This window comes from Trichosurus vulpecula, chromosome 1 (genome assembly GCF_011100635.1).
Source record: "Trichosurus vulpecula isolate mTriVul1 chromosome 1, mTriVul1.pri, whole genome shotgun sequence".
Taxonomy (NCBI): domain Eukaryota; kingdom Metazoa; phylum Chordata; class Mammalia; order Diprotodontia; family Phalangeridae; genus Trichosurus; species Trichosurus vulpecula.
In genome coordinates, this window is record NC_050573.1 from 39,564,524 (window position 1) to 39,582,303 (window position 17,780).

The window sequence follows — 17,780 nt, forward strand, 5'->3', positions numbered from 1 at the left end:
CACCTTGAGCAGTCAATCTAATGAAGTCTATGGACTCATTCTCAGAATCATGTTTTAAATGCACAAAATAAAGTACACAGGAATGATACAAATGAATAAATACAAAGGAAACTAAACATTAGTGGGAGTAAAGATGTAACTTTTTTCCATCCAAACTGACAAATCCCTGAAATCTATCCATGGTGCCCTGGAGAAGGAAGGGGAGGGAAAAGAAGGTGTCAGTGCACCCCAAGTTAAAAAATCCCTTGGTATAGAGAGTTACTGGTGAGGAAGTCCATTCATCAATGAAGATCAGTGCCTGGTCTGCAAAGTCTAGTCTTAGAGCAGGGTTTTGGAATCTGGGTCCATGAACTTTTGAAACATTTTCATAAATGTATTTTTTAATTTTTTGGAGGCTGGGTCTTCCCATCTCACCCAAGTTGGTAGAGCAGCATCACTCTTGGGTCCAATCCCAATACTGATGGGCATGGAAGCTTTAACCTGCTCCATTTTTCTGCATCAGTTTCACCTCTCCTTAGGCAGACCTCCACCCCACCCCACCCCAGCCCCCTGCTCCCAGATGCTTACCAGACTGGCGGTGCCAGAGTTAGTGAGGACACTTGATAGGCTGAAACATTTCTGAGGTTCAGAACTGCCACATTCAAGAGATGCACCAGCCTCTACCTCCCTGGTAGGCAGGGACTATCCCTGGCTAACTGTATTTCAATACAATCTCTGGTAATCCAATATATTTTATTATATGCACATAAACTGTGACACAGGATCCATGGGCTTTATCTGACTGCTGAAGGAGTCCAGGACACAAAAAAGGACCAAGAACCCTTGTCTTAGAGAGCTGTCTGGGAGCAATGTGGAGTTAAGCAACTTGCCCAGGGTAGCTCAGCCAACAGGTGTCAGGAGCAGGATTTGAAACCAGATCTTCCGACTCTGAGGCCAGTCTCCAAACCCAACAGCAAATAGTCTCCAGGGCACCATAATTTCTAATTGCTTTTTAACTCGTTGTCTTCCTCAGGTACTCAAGGACTGGACTTCTGTCTCTGCTTAAGGCCTCTCTAAACACAAGTACCTATGAAATCTACCTTCTCCAAGAAGCTTTCCCCAACCCCTCTTAATTCCCATGCCTTCTCTCTTTCAATCATCTCCTATTTATCCTGGACATAGCTTGCTTTGAATGTAGTTGTTTGCATGTTGTCTCCCCCATTAGATTGTAGGCTCCTTGAGGGCAAGGACTTTCTTTTGGCTCCTTTTGTATCCACAGCATTTAGTACAGTGCCTGGCACATAGTAGGCACTTGATAAGTATTTACTGATTGGTTCCCTCTTTATCCTATATATAGCTTGGTTTGTATATATTTATTTACATGTTGTCTCCCCCATTAGATTCTAAGCTCCTTGAGGGCAGAGACTGTCTTTTGCCTCTTTTTGTAACCCTGATGCTTAGCAAAGTGCCTGGCACATAGTAGGCATTTAATAAATATTGACTGATTGATTATGACTTTATTTATCACACCTGTCCTGAATTAGACATTCACCTGCTGGGGAGCAAGGGGAAGTCACTGGATCACCTTCCTCCTGGTCTCTTCAGTAACTGGACAGTAAATGCCTATCATGTGCAAGGTGCTATTCCTATGTGGTCTCCTTACATTCCAACAAAGTAACTGACTCCCCCAAAGCATCCTCACTCCTCTCCTTAGTTCACAGGGTGGGAAATCCTGCCCCGAGTTGAAAATTCGTAGGTGGTTATTTCTGCCCCTGATTTCACTAGCCTTTGATGCCAGGTGCCAGGCCTTTGTACCAAAGCATTATCTGTCTTTTGCGTTCTTTCTGTTCTGCCCTCTGGTAAAATGGCAAAAACAGCACTGAAGGTGGAGTCAGAAGATTTGAGTTCGAATTCCACCTGTGTCACTTACTACCTGTAAAACCTTAAACAAATTACTTTATCTCTTTGGGCCTGCCCCTCCTTGTCTGTAAAATGTAGGGTTTGGACCAGCCGGCCTCGAAAATTGCCTCGAATTCTAAAGCTCAATTATTCACATTCATGGAGAGGGGAATGGTCCTCCCAGATAACCTAAAACCAGCAATCCAGCCAATATTAATAATAATAAATATATTCTAGCACTCACAAGGTCACTCTACCCTAGAGTACCCATCAATATGGGCAGGCCCTCCAACCCTGTCTGCCCATCAGGTTACAGCAGAAATTAACAATGCATATGCAGTAAAAGGACCCACGTTCAAATCCCACCTAATACCTGTGTGACCTGGGGTAAGTCACTTCTCTGGGCTTCCATTTTGAAAACACTTAACATGAGAGAGCTGGGATCAGATGACCTCTGAAGACCCTTCTGGTGCCAGACTTGTGACCTCTTCCCTTTGACCCATAACCAGCCCTATTCACCAGAGGGACTTTTCTCCAGCTCTCTTGATCTCATATGGATGTCGCTCAAACACTCTCAGTAGATGTCTGGTCCATATTTTTTTCCCTGGACATATACTTCTCCATAGGCATCCTTAATACTGCCTCTCCTGCACAAGTGCTCATCTGGCATGTGGCAAAGCCTGCTTGTGCCCACCACACACTTCTCCATCACCTTGTTATCAGTGAGGAAAATCATCGTACCTATGGTACTCCACCCTGGCCCTAAGCTAACTAAATGACTTTGCACCCTCGGAGCAAAGAGTGATTGGGGCAGAGAGTTAAGAAGCCAGAAGATGCGGACTTTGCCCATGCAGAGATTGTCAATGATAAAAATAACCACTGGCATGTATGTGCATGTGTGTATATATAACATATACATATATGGTGTATCTATGCATTGTGTACATATATAAATACATGTGTGTATATAACTATATGTTTGCATATGCATATATGGTGTGCCATAGATATTTACATATCTATGTAAATTAGATAATTTGATATAATTATAATTTTAATTAATAAATATAAATAATGCTCATTAATTTGTTAAAGTATTTCTTTTACTTGTATGTATTTATTAAATCAATTATTAAATATGGGTTAATGAATTGTTGTTAAATTAATTAAGCAGCAATAACTAGCTTTAAGGTTTGCAAAGCACTCAATAATAACAGCAGCTAACATTTATATAGACCCTACTATGCGCCAGGTGCTGTGTTAAGTGCTTCACCACTATCATCTCATTTGGCCCTTACACCAAACCTGGGAAGCAGGTGCTGCTATTATCTCTATATTATGAATGATGATGATGATGATAGCTAATTATATAGTGCTTACTATGTGCCAGGCACTGTGCAAAGTATTTTACAATCACTATCTCATGTGAGCCTCACAACAGCCCTGGGAAATGGGTATCGTTATTATTCCCATTTTACAGATGAGGAAACTGAGGCAAGTGGAGGTTAAGTGACTTGCCCAAAAGTCAAATAGCTAGTGAGTGTCTGAGGTCAACTTTGAACTCAGGTCTTCCCGAAAGCCACCCCCCCCCCCCGCGCCGCCGCGCCCCCCCCCCCCCCCCCCCAAGCCCTATCCCCTTCACCATCAGCTGCCTCCATAAACGGGAAAAGGTTTTTTTGTTTGTTTAAGGTAAACAAATCTGGCTCTAAATCTCTGATCCTGTGATGTCATCAGTGTGGGACACTCCAGTTATTCCAGCTTCCTCCACCAGAGATCTGGTGCCAGAGCTGGGCACCTTGCCCACGCAGGGGCCTCAGACGCCCAGCCACCACTTCACTCCCTCAGTTTCCCCATCTGTAAAGCTGAGGCCCCAGTGGACACGGGGGTCCCTTCCAGCTCTGCTTCGGGGATTCTCAGACCTACTATGAGCAACCCCAAGACACAAAACGAGTCTCTGCAGGTGAGCAGGAAGAGCCCTGGGCAAAGAGGGAGGAGATCCGGCTCTTCTGGTCCCAGAACTGGCTGAAAACTGTGAACATGGGCAAAGCCCCGCTCCTGGGCGGACTCTCTGTTCCTTCATCTCTAAAACAAGGAGCTGGACCAGGTGGCCTCTGAGCATCAAACCTGGAGTCAGGAAGACCGAGTGCTAACCTGGCTGTGTGACCCTGGCCAAGTCACTCGACCTCAGCCTGCCTCAGTCTCCTCAACTGTAAAATGGAGATGAGAATAGCCTGTACCTCCCAGGGTTGTTGTGAGGCTCAAATGAGATGATGATCAGATAGCACTTAGCACAGTGCCCGGCACACAGTAGGTGCTGTAAAAGTGGTAGTTATTATTATACGTTATAATTGCATATATATATATATAGTTATTATGTTATTATTAGAACAGCCTGGGTTCTAAGATGATTTCTAATATATGCTGTATATATATATGTGTGTGTGTGTGTGTGTGTGTAGATACGTATATATACATATATATGATGTGTGTAGATACGTATATATATGTGTGTCACACACACATACACCTTGTTTGTAGGTTGCACTGCTTCTCCTCCCCTCCCCCAATTAAACCAGGAAGTCCTTGAAGGTGGAGTCTGTTTTTGCCTTTGTATCCTTGGCCCTTAGTAGCACACAGTAGGTGCTTAATAAGCCCTTGTTCACTCAACTATGCCCCATGACATTATGATATTCTATCATTTGTTCAAGACTAGCTAACTCCAATGCAGTATCTACTCAGCCTCCACTGTGAGCACAGATCTTTAAATGCCCCCTTCCCTACGACCGGCTCGGAGATTTTGATAACCCCAAGGCCTCCCTCTCCCTGCCATCGGCTGTCCAGCTGCCCCAACAAGTCCCAAGCATTCAAAGCCATAGAGCTGCCATGGGCAGCTGGGTCTGGGTCTTCTCGCTCTGCTCCCCGGGCATCCAGCAGCCAGAGCCCCCCAGCCTGCAAGCCCCAGGGCCACCTGGTGAGCTGCTCACCTGTAGACGTAAGGCCCCCGCTCCTCAATGTAGGGCTTCTCCCCCTTCAGCACCTCCTCCGGGTTCACCACGTTGAACAGATATACAGACATGTAGAAGGGAATGGGGATCTCCTTCCACATTCCGTAGGCCAGGCTGCTGGGGTCGATTTTGATATTCTGTGGAGGGAAGGACACACGCATTGAAAGAAAAAAAAAAGAATCAAGAAGGTTTCTTTAGTATCTGTATCCATAACAAACAAAAAGTCTTTTCATCACCGGCCGCCATGGTGCTCTAGAGAAAGCCTCTGAACTCTGAGACAAGGCACGAGATGCCGACAGCTCCAGAGAAGACAGGGAGGGTCCATGGGCACCACGTGGGCAGATACAGGAAGGATAACCGGGCATCCCATACGTCTGGTTCACAAGTCCCCAGGTCTAGAGGCCATTTAGTCCAAATGCCTCATTTTACAGAGAAGTTAAGTGACTTGTCCAAGGTGGTGTGTGTGTGCGCATGTCTGTGTGTGTGTATACATATATGTATGTATGTATATATAGATACACACACATATGTATGTATGTATTTAGTACTCAAAGCCACTGTGGTGGAGGGAAGGCTCCTCATTTGTACATCAAGGAAGGAGCAGAGGCCACTTCTGGCATGGCTCTCTTTGCAAAGTCATTGACACTGTCTGACTTTTCTGTTACCTTCATTAATCTGTATGTTCATATATATTATACATGTGTATGTGTATATATACACGTATGTATGCACACATGCATGTGCACATATGTGCATATATAATGTGTATATATTGTGCGCGTGTGTATATGTGTGTGTTTGTACATGTGTGTGCTTGTGTATATATATGTATATTGTAGTATATGTGTATGTGTGTTGCATGTGTATTGTATATTTGTATGAATATATATTTGTGCCTATATATATGTGTGTTGTGTATGTAAATTGTATGTTTATGGATACTTGCATGTATATGTATTGTTGTGTGTGTGTGCATGTGGGTGTATGTATATATACATATATACATACATACACATATATATAATCCTTTCCACTGTACTAGATATCTTTATGTATGTGTGTATATATATACGTATATAGTGCAGTGGAAAGAATGGTGAGTGGCAACAGGAGGACCTGGTTTAATTCTGCCTCTGATGCTCCCCTGAGACCCTGGGCAAACCACCTCACGTCCCAGGTCCTCAGTTTCCTTATCTGTAAAATGAATCCGGGGCTGCCCCAGCCGGCTATCTGAAGCACAGCTGAAGCCTCGGGCCTGTGCAGCCCCACAGCATCGAGAATTGGACTTGGGCATGGGGTGGGGGGTGCTAAGGAGAACCCGCGGTAGGTCTCAACCCACTTTCCCCCGACCCACGTGGTAGAGAGGAAAGCATTCCACCCCCACCAGTGCCCAGGTGTTGGGAGGAATGTTTGTACTTGTGCTCCTGCATTATCTCTGAAGCATTTATAGCCCTTTGAACAAGCCAAAAAATTAGACCAAAATGAGGGGACAGGACATGAGGCTTCTCGGTCCCTCCATCCAGGATTCAACAGGCCATGTGGAATCTGCCACCAAATCCAAGCAGAGAAAAACCAGGCCAAGGCTGGGGTCGGGCTTCTCATCAGCATTTCACTTTTAGCCCAGTTAACAAGCCGGATGAAATCACATCAGCATCTGTGCAGCCAGGCATCCTTTGTGCCAGAAGCAGGCTCAGAACCGGGCGCGGGCACGCTGGGGCAGCTACAACCACACTGCCAGGGCAATGCCTCACCCCCTCCCCCAAACACCCAGAGCCCAGGGAGCCAGACCAGCTCATCTCTCGCCCTCCTGGCTTGGCCTGCTCAGATTCATCAGCCTTCGCGTGTCCATCTCCCCCACCGGGGAAAACACAGGAGCAGTTTTTGGTGGGGACAAAGAACTAGAAGGTGAGGGGGACCCACCCGCCTGGGAGTAATGGAGGAACAAATTACAGCATATGCGTGGTACTGTGCTATAAGAAATGATGGTGGGAATGATTTCGGGAAAACCTGGGAAGGTTTGTACACAGAAATGATTCATACAATAACTTTACAAAAACAAACAATTTTCTGAAAGCCTTAAGAAGTTGGGAAAGACACGACTAACTGGAATCCCAGGGAACTGATGGAGAAACATGCTGCCGGCTTCCCAACAGAAACATGACGGGCTCAGGGTGAAGAAGGACACAGTCATTTTTTGGCACATTGGCGATGCAAGAATCAGTTTTTGATTAACTTTGCACATTATGAGGATTGTGTTCTTGTTCCCCACCACCACCACCACCATGAGGAGGGAGGAGGGAGGGAAGGGAGAAAGAGAAAATATTCAATTTTTAAAAATTAATTTAAAAATAAAAAATAAAAATAAAAACCAATTTTAGTATCTCTTCTTCCTCTTAACTTCTAAATTATTCGATCGAGTTTCTTGGAAAGAGACCAGCCTATTCAGGAAGGCCTTTGAGACACAAGAGAGCTCTTTCACTTTTCTTCATCTGACTGGTTTGTGGACAATAACCACAACAACCCAAGGGTAAAAAAAAAAAAAGAAATGCCACTCGGCCACCTCGCACCCATGTCTTTCCCTCAGGGAGCTCAAGCCTTTGACTAGCATCCCCAAAGCCAGGGTACCAGAATCCTTTTCCCCTACTCCAACCCCCAAGCCCCACCTCAAAGTTTACCCAGCCTTCAAGACCCAACCCAAGTCTGACCCAGTTCCAGGGGGTCATCCCTGCCCGGTCCAGGGACCACTCATCTCTCCTTTGACACATGCTTCTTCAGCCGCTCTCATCACCCAGTACTCTGTGTCTTCATCTGGTACAGCAAAAAGGGCACTGGACTTAAGAGTCATGAAGACTTGAGTTCAAATGCAGCCTCAGACATTTTTACTTGCTGTGTGACCCCCTCGGCAAGTCACTTCACCTGTTTGCCTCAGTTTCCTGAACTCTAAAGTGAGGGTCATAACAGCACCTATCTTACAGGTTTGTTGTGGGCATCCGACGAGATCATATTTGTAGAGAGCTTAGCACAGTGCCTGGCACATAGTAGGTGGTATACAAATGCTTCTTCTCTTCCCCCTTCCTTATGTCTATAGATAATATTTTTCTTTGGATAGTATTCCCATCTCCTTTATTTCTGTCCCTGAGAAGGAGGTGAGGTGGGGAGGTAGGGGAAAAGATTCCTGGGCTTGGACTTACAGGACTTGAATTCGAATCTTCCCTCTGACACTTACTATCTCTAGGACTCTAACCAAGTTATCTTCTCTATGCCACGGGTCCTTCATCTCTAAGACAGATGACCCTTCCAGATTTAAATCCGTGAGCCTTCAAGCACCTAAATTCCATATAAGGTGATAGCTTTAACTATTACAAGATGAAAAAAAAAGCTTTTTAAGAAATCTTTTCCAAAAGATGGAGAAGTGGAAAGAACCCGGGTTCTAAAAGAGGAAGACTTGGATTCAAAATCCACCTGCTTATTAACTGTAACTTGTGTAAGCTTGAGCAGCTGCTTCATGTCCCTGGCCTCACTTTCCTGATGTATAAAATGAGAGGAATAAACTAGCTGGCGTCCAAACTCAAATAGAAATGGATATTTGCTAGCCACCTATTGACTTAGAAAATCACAAACTAACATTATCTCTGGTGCACTGTGGGGGCAGCCAAGTGGCACCATGGTACATAGAGCATCAGGCTTGGAGTCAGGAAGACTTGAGTTCAAATCTAGCCTCAGACACTTCCTAGTTGGGTGACCCTGGGTAAGTCACTTCACCCTGTTTGCCTAAGTTTCCTCACCTGGAAAATCAGCTGGAAAAGAAAATGGCAAAACCACTCCAGTATCTCTGGCCAAGACAACCCCAAATGGTGTCACAGAGAGTCAGACGTGACTGAAAAACAACTGACCAACAACCACCACCTCACCTCCACCTCTCAGAATCCCCAGCTTCCTTCAGGACTCAGCCTAAATGCCATCTCCCGTAGAAAACTTTCCCCTTTAAGGTTACGTTTTACCTGCTCTGTGCGTATGTAGTCTAGACATCTTGTCTTCCCTATTAGAGTCTAAGCTCCTTGAGGGCAGCAACCAAAATGACTGAGTAACAAAAATATTGTGTTGTGTTCTTACTTATTTTGTTAAAAATCTGCCATTTACATTGTAATCTGGTTCCGGCCCCACTTGGGAGTTTGATGCCTCCGGACTAGTGGCCCCTGAGGCCCCTTAGATCCCTGGGATCCCATGGGAAATGACCAGTCTTCCTGCCTCCTATATAGGCTGAGAGGCTGCATTGGATTTGGGCTGTGAATCCTGACTCCGACACTCACTGGCTCTGGGAGCAGGAGCCAGTCACTCAATTCTCATCCTGCAAAGTTCGGATGACAATACCTAGATAATGAACGTGAAGCTCCTTGTAAACCCCAGACCTAGAAAAATGCCGGCTCGTATTTCTTTACTAGTTCTCGAGGGCAGAGTCAGAGTAGCATCATAATCCCAAGCCTTCAGAGAGCTGAAATAACTGGAAGTCATTTCAATTCGACCCAAGCATTCATTAAGCCCCTACTGCATGCAGAATGTTAGACTAGGGCAGGTTTCCCACCCCTGGCTAAGGACTGAAGAGAATAAGATGATGGCCCTTGACCTGAAGCCGCTTGGAGGTCTGAGGAGGGAATGGGCTGAATAAACAAGTATACGTAATGATAATATAAATAATCCAATGCATGGTGTTGTTTTTGTTCAATTGTGTCTGACTCTTTGTGACCCCATGGATCATGTTGTCCATGGGGCTTTCTCGGCAAAGATGCTGAAGTAGTTTGCCATTTCCTTCTCCAGATCATTTTACAGGTGAGGAAACTGAGGCAAACAGGGTTAAGTGACTTGCCTAGGGTCACACAGTATCTGAGGCCATATTTGAACTCAGGTCTCCCTAACTCCAGGCCCAAAATCCAATGCCTAGGAAAGCTCAAAGAAAGTGATCCAGAGCCCCAGAGATTCCAGAAATAAGGAATCCCATCCAACTGGCAGATGAAATCTGAAAACTTTCAATAGTTTAAGATATTGTCACTATCAAGCAAATAGGCCAATTTTCCCAAATGCCTGCAGGTGAGAGAGAGCAGAATGAGTGAACCTTTTTTTTTTAAACCAGTAAGCTCTCAGTGACCTCTGAACTCAAGAACCATGGGTCCTTCCAGTTAACATTCTGTTGACCATTACTGGAAAGCAGGAATCCCTGGAGGAAATTCTGGCCCACTTACAAGACCTCTGGCACATAATGACCCGATGCTTATGGGTATTTCTGTTGTTGCTGTTATATTTTGGCCATAAAACCCACCTTCCATCACGAAAAAGTTTAATAGAACCCAAGACATCTTCTAGCCAATGCTTGGGTCATCTGGGCTCAGTGAATGCCCGGAAAAACCTATTGTCTGGAGGCAAATGACAAAGGAGGCTGCCTGTAGTCCAGATAACAAGATCTAAGACACTATTCCTCCCATGAGGAAGCACACACCCGTTGGAGTTAGCCCCGGGTCAAGGACAGCATCATTATGACCCACTGTTGGGAAGGCTATCAGGGTACAACAATCAAGACAGGCTAATCTGCCTCTTCACCTACTCTTCTATTTGCCAAAGGTTAGGGGTGAGAGCCCTTACTCAGTACAAGGCTAAATGGCCATGACCTTATGAATTAATCCACTCAAGTCAACTGGCTGCCTTTATTGAGGTCTTATCCCGCTCTAAAAAAGTCACTGAAAGGCACTTGCTCTTCTCTATCTAGAGGAAAGCCTGAAAACCCAGAGAGAAAAGATAGCCAGACTCCAAGAGTCAGGATGTTAGCGCTTCCCCTCAAATAGAAGATCCTGCTGGTGTCCTAAGCCCTTCATAAACTAACCCTCCCTCCTTCTCATTTTCTCACGCCTTACACCTTCTCACCCTAACCCTAACCGTCTGACTCTCAGCTGCGGGTGTTTTCACTGGCTGTCCGCCAAACCTCTCAGGCTCTCCCTCCTCATCTCTTCCCCAGGCTTCCTTGCTTCAAGTCCTAGCTAAAATCCCACCTTCTACAAGAAGCCTTCTCCAATCCTCCTTAGTTCTAGGGTCCTCCTTCTGTTGATTATTTCTGATTAATCCTGTATGTAAATTGATTATATGCAGCTGTTGACATGTTGTCTCCCTGTGAGATTGTTGTTTGTCCTTCGTTTTCAGAGAGAACCGATGACATCACGGGTGATGCCCTGACTTGCTTGTAAATTGGATTTAAGCGAGGCAGAGTTGCAAAGTGGCCAGTCTCACTCTCTCTTCCAGAGTCCTCGAAGTCCAGTGACAAGACAAAAGTCGAGACGACTGGCGATGGCCAGCGGATGACCTTGGCATCTTTGATGCTCCAAAGCGCCTGCTTTATCCACCTTCATGGCCAATGGAACAAAATGTTCTCATCTGCCCATTCTACCAAGGGGTCGATTGAAGTAGATATCCCTCTAACTCAGCAATGGGTCTGAGGTCTGTTGGTTACCTTCAGCCTGGTTTAGCCAGTCTGCCAAGAAAGTTTTACCGGGGTGTGGCTGCTGACATTCTACAGCTTCTTGGAGCCACAGGTGAGCGCTGGGTGGCACGTAGACACCAACGGTGGATGAGCAGCCCTGAAAAGCCCTCACATCACAGGTGCTAGCCCTCCCGAATACCTCCACACACACACACACACACACACCATTATATTATGATTACCTTGACAGCAGGTATTATCTTTTACTTTTCTTTGTATCTCTAGCACTTAGCAAATGCCTGCCACGTAGGAGAAGCTTAATAAATGTTTATGAACCATATAAAAATCACTAGTAATTAGAGAAATACAAATTAAAACAACTCTGAGGTACCACCTCATATCCATCAGATTGGCCACCTTGACCCAAAAATAAAAGGCAAAATGACAAATGCTAGAGGGAATGTGGGAGAATAGGGACCTTAATGCACTGTTGGTAGAGTTGTGAACTTGTCCAGTCATTCTGGAAAGCAATTTGAAGCTATGCCCAAAAAGCTATTAAACTTTACATACCCAGCAATATCACTACTAGGTCTATAAGCCAAAGAGATCAAAAACAGGGAAAGGACCCATATGTACAAAAATATGTATAACACTCATTTTGTGGTGGCAAAGAATTGGAAACCGAGGAGGTATCCATTAAATGGGGAATGGTGGAACAAGATACGGCAGACAAATGTGATAGAATACTATTGTATTACAAGATGGTTTCAGAAAAACCTGGGAAGTTTCATATGAACTGATGCAAAGTAAAATGAGCAGAACCAGGAAAATAATTTCTACAATAACAACACCACCATAAACACAAACACCTTGAAAGATTAAAGAACTCGGATCACACAATGGCCAATGATAATTCCAGAGAATTCATGATGAACCATACCTCCGGAAAGAGCTGAGAGACTCAGAGTGCAGACTGAGACATCTTTTTATTTGGACGTGGCCAATGTGAGAATTTGCTTTGCTTGGCTATATATGTTTGTAACGGGTTTTGTTTTCCTTGCTTTCTCAGAGTTGGGAGATAGGAGGAAGAGAATGTTAACCTGAAAATAAAATTTAATGTTCAAATGAAAAATATGTAGCAAAAAAAAAATTGATTAAGTAACACAGTCCATTGGAAGGCTATCTTTAAAATCCTTTCCAGCTTTAACCTAATAAATTTTAAAATCCTTCCTACAACACTATTACGTGTTGTCTCTCCCGTTAGACTGTAAGCTTCTTGAGGGCAAGGATTGTCTTTTACCTTTCTTTGTATCTTCACTTAGTACAGTGCCTGATATATCAAGTAGGTGCTTAATAAATGTTTGTTGACTGATGACATCTTTTACTCCTGTTTTTCTTAAATGTTCCTCACTGGTCGTATGTTATAGCCCACTCCCACCCACCATGCAACAATTCATTGCCCTCTATATAATATTAATTTTCAATTCTTCAATCAATAAGCATTACAAAGTGCCTACAATGTGCCAGGCACTATGCTAAGTGCTGAGGGTACAAATAAAAAGGCAAAAGACAGTCCCTGCCCTCAAGGAGCTTACAGTCTAATAGGGGAGCCAGCATGCAAACAAATATATGGAAAGCAAGCTCTTCACAAGATAGACAGGAAATAATTAACAGAGGGAAGGCACTGGAATTGAAAGGGGCTGGGGAAGGCTTCCAGTGAAAGATGGGACTGTTATTGTGTTCTCAGTCTCACCGGGGACACTATTAGTGACAATCATTTCCTCTCAACTAGCACATCAAGTTCCCTAAAGCACTTTCCTCACTAAGATCTTGCCAAATAAAAAGTGTGAATATTATTATCCCCACTTGACAAAGGATAACACAGAGTCTGGAGGAAGTGGCCTGCCCACGGTCACACAAGTAATAAGCATCACAAACAGCAGGCGCTCAATGAATGGGTGTTGGTGTAAAAGATGACATCCCTCTCTAGTCCTCAGCATCACTACCCATGACATCTCCTGTTACGGGCCGAGTTAGAGTCAAGCCCTGTCCTCCTCGGACCTCCAGCCCCAGGGGCCTGCTGAGATAAACTCAGGGCTTTGGGATGTGGGTGGAGCCAGGAGGAGGGGTCTCGCCTTTGTTGCCTCCCTAGCAATTCCAGGTCTTTGCCCGGGCCTGCCTGACCACGTGGAACTTCCGGCTACCTGACCACGTGGAACTTCCGGCTCTCTGGCAGAGCATGTGGAATTTCCAGTTCTTTGCTGGACTGCCTGCCCGCAGGGAGCTTCGGGTAGCGAGGGAAGAGAAGGGGAGGAGAGTAGGTGGAGTCGGGGCGATCCTAGGACCCAGGTGTATTGAATTTTCACCTGTCCTTCACCCACGTAACCAAAGAGTGTACCTATGTCACTAAAGGTATAAATGTGCTGCTTGCTGAAATAATAAACGGAGTCATTCACCATCTCTCGGCTCCCGCCCCGTTCATTGTCCGCGAGATCAGGCCCTTTGCTTAGGCAGAGGCCTGGGGCTTGGGGGGAACCCCGAGCATAGTTACGAGGCTTCGGAAGCTCGTAACAATCTCCCTCTGTCCCTCACACTGGGTCACCTGCATTCTTAAGGCCCTACATATCAGAAGCAAAATCAGAGTGTTTTCTTCCTTCCCCCCTGTATCTAGTACCCATACTCTGGTCCCCCAAAGCAAGCTGATTCTGGCCCTATTAACCTGGGGGCACTTTTCCCCTCCCATTTCTCCAGCTTATTTTCTGAAATCTTCGTTCCCTCCCAAAGCCAGTGAGCATTCTCTCCCTCTCCCCCCTCCCTCCCTCTCTCCCCACCCCGTGCTCTCTCTCTCTCTCTCTCTCTCATCTGAAATGACTTGCGAAATCCTACACCACCCCCCTGACACTTTTTCCCAACAGTCAGAAACACGATGGCTTTCCTCTTACGCAACCCTCATGACGCCAGCCTACACCCCCCTCAGCACAGCATTTACCAACTGTCCCTCAGCTATCACCTTAATCTAGATTTGGCCATTCATCACTTGATGGAGACAGCCCTGCTGTGCCTGCCTCATGCTAGCAGCAGCCAGGAGTCAGGGAGCAGCTGTGTGCTCCAAGCAGCCTCCTACCCGGCAGACTCGTGTTGGAGTACACAAAACAACGTAAGGTGAACCTCCTCACACAGGGCCAGCCCTAGGAGCCCCCCACAGCCTGGAATTCTGCCTCTAGAGGCTACCTAGGAATAGAGCAGGCCCACAGAATTTAGAGGTGTCAAGGCCTTTGAAGATCATCCATCCAGTCAAGCTTTTTCATTTTGCAAGAGATGTTACCATGGCCCAGAGATGTTGAGTAACTCCACCAAGGGAGCACAGCTCACCACTGCTGGAATGTTGTGAGAGGCCTTGATTGTTCTCCCCTGACTTTCAACCCCAAAACATTCTGGTTTGTCTTAAAAATGCATTCCTAATCTTCTGTCCACAAACCCATCCAAGCCTTTTTCTTTCTCTTATTCTCGGCTTTTAATCACCACTTGAGGAAAGAAGGGAGGGAAGGAATAAACCTTTATATAGTGTTCACTATGTGCCACGTATTGTGCTAAGGGTTTTTGGCAAATATGATCTCATTTGAGCCTCGCAATAGCCCTGGGAAGTGGGTGCTGTTATTATCCCTATTTTACAGATGGGGAAACTGAGGCAAGTGGAGGTTAAGTGACTTGCCCAGGGTCACCCAGCTAAGCAAGTGTTTCTCAATTTATTCTCTGTACCTTTTTTTTTTTTTTACTTGAGCACAAATTGGATTTAAGCAAGACAGAATTGCTCAAAGTTGTGGGCCTCACTCTCTCTTTCTGGGTCATATGGAGCAGGACAAAAGTAGTCAGGCCAACTTGGAATAGCCTAGGATGCCAGTGGATGCCCTTGGAATCTTCAATGGCTGGCCCTCCACAGCACCAAAGATGGAACAAATTGTTCTCATCCACCCGTGCTGCCTGGGGAAGTCTTCGTATGTTTGGGTTGGACATCCCCTAACTCACCAACAGCCTTGAAGCCCATCGATTACCCTCAAACCTGGTTTAGCCCCGTGTGCCAAGACGTTTTTACTGGGACGCGGCTGCTGCACACACTACAGCTTCTTGGAGGTGAGAGCTAGGCACCAGGCAGACACCAAAGGCAGATGAGCAGCTCTGGAAACCAGAGTTCCTAGTCCTCCCCTAATACCCACATGATCCCTCGGCACTTAACAAATTTTATGTTCATTCTATTGGTTCTCATTCTTCTTTACAACATGACTAACGTGAAAATGTTTAATATGAATATATATGTCATGATTGCAAGCCGTCTTGGGGAAGGGGGAGGGGGAGAAAATTTAAAACTCAAAAGCTTGTAGAACTGAATGTTGTAAACTAAAAATAAATAAATTTTTAAAAAATTAAAAAAAAAATTTGTGGACAGTCTCAGAATTTGAAAGGAATTCGGAGGTCAATCAGCCCAACCCATACCTGTCCAAGGATTCCTTCTTAATTTAACCAACTTAACCCAACCAATGGCCACCCAGCTTTTGCTCAAAGACCTCCAGTGAGAGAGAACCCACCAGCAGTTTATTCCGCTTTCTGGTAGTTGCCTGAAAAGTTTTTGGCCATGGAGCCTACCTGGGACTCTCTGCAATTTCCTTCCATCAAACCCTGTTCTGCTCTCGGAGCCCAAATGGAACAAAACTAATTCCTCTTCCTCATGAGGGCCTTTCAAATATGTGTACACCGCTACCATGTGCCCTAGGGGCACCTCGGTGTTGCAGTGGAAAAATGCCAGGCTTAGAGTCAGGAAGACCTAAGTTCAAATCTGGCCTCATAAGAGCCAGGTGACCCTGGGCAAGTCACTTACCATTTGCCTCAGTTTCCAAAATGAGCTGGAAAAGGAAATGGCAAACCGCTCCAGTATCTCTGCCAAGAAAACCCCAAATGGGGTCAAGGAGAGTCGGGCATGACTGAACAGCAACAACAAATTTATACCCCTGGCACAGTGCCTGGGAGAGAGCAGTGCTTAATAAATGCTTATTGACCACGGGCCAGGCAGAGGGCATGAACTCAAGGCTCACTACCATCCTGGTTACTTATCCTTCTGGATGTTTTCTAGTTCATCTATGTCTTTCTAAATAGTGTTGCCAACACCTGAACACAATACTTCACATCTACTCTGAGCAGAGTATGGCAGCACCACCATTCTGAAAGCAATGTATCCCCACATCACATTAGCTTGTTTCTTTTTCGCTGCCATATCACCCCATTAACTTCTATGGAGGTTTCAGTCCACTAAGACCCCCAGAACTTTTTCAGATAAAGTACTTCCTAACGATGCCTTCTCCACCTTGTACTTCAGGGTCAAGTGTCTACACGTTTCCCAATTAAGTTAAATCTTATTAGGTTTGACCCCATAGCCTACATTTTTGGATACTGACTATCTTCTGGTGCATGAGCTGTGTCTCCCAGCTCGGCATCCTCAGCAAACTGGAGAAGGATTCCTACTCGTGGATTAAAAAAAAAAAAAGATCTAAAATAAGAAAGGCCCAAAGATCCATGGGAAACTCTCCTGAAGGCTCCCCTCTGACAACCAAGCTAACACTGATCTACTCTTGACTATTCTTTGGGTCCAACCAGCCTGAAGTGCCATGGGATTGTGCTATCACCCAGCCCATCCTTCCTGCTGTAGAAAATGTGTTTACTCTTTAAACACAGATAAGTGTAAGGCCCTCAAGGAGGTTTAGTCATAATTTATGGCTTCCCTTCACTTCAGCTAAAAAGGAAAACTAGTGGAAAACTAGTACAAGAACACCACCACCACCAACACACACACACACACACACACACACACACACACCCTTTTTCCAGCCAGGACACTCACTTGGATAAATCAAAACCACTCTGGAAAGAAGACAACCATCTGCTTTGGGACAGAAACTCACAGGTAAGATGGTATCTCTTAGCATATAAACCAGTTCAAACGATTTCATTAACGCAAGAGAGAATGATGAAAGTGTGAGTAAGATGGGCTTGGGCCTGTGGGACGATGTTTACAGGTAAACTGTTAACAATAACCAGAATCAGCAGCTGTTGGTGGTCTAGGGGACAGAAAGATGGCCTCGGGGAAGCAGATGATTTGGGTTCAGGTCCCACCTTTGACACATATTAGCTGTGTGACTCCTGACCAGCTTCTCTTAACCAATTTGTATATTTTACAAAACCTTAAGTAGGTTGCCCAATGTTATAAAAGTGTGCATACCCTTTGATCCAGAAATACCATTACTAGGGCTGTATCCCAAAGAGATGATAAAAAAGGGAAAAGGACCCACATGTACAAGAATATTTACAGCAGCTCTTTCCATGGTGGCCAAGAATTGGAAATTGAGGGGATGCCCATCAGCTGGGGAATGGCTGAACAAGTTGTG

The 17,780-nt window shown here is 45.2% G+C and overlaps 1 protein-coding gene across 3 annotated transcripts in view; it reads right to left on the reverse strand.

Annotated features, from left to right (window-relative positions):
- SCARB1 (scavenger receptor class B member 1) overlaps positions 1–17,780 on the reverse strand; it is a 99,223-nt gene that overhangs the window by 39,607 nt on the left and 41,836 nt on the right. For all 3 annotated transcript variants that reach the window (XM_036759496.1, XM_036759508.1, XM_036759503.1), the window contains exon 2: positions 4,863–5,020. In XM_036759496.1, coding sequence (XP_036615391.1) covers positions 4,863–5,020 — 158 coding nt within the window. The remainder of the gene's footprint in view (positions 1–4,862; positions 5,021–17,780) is intronic.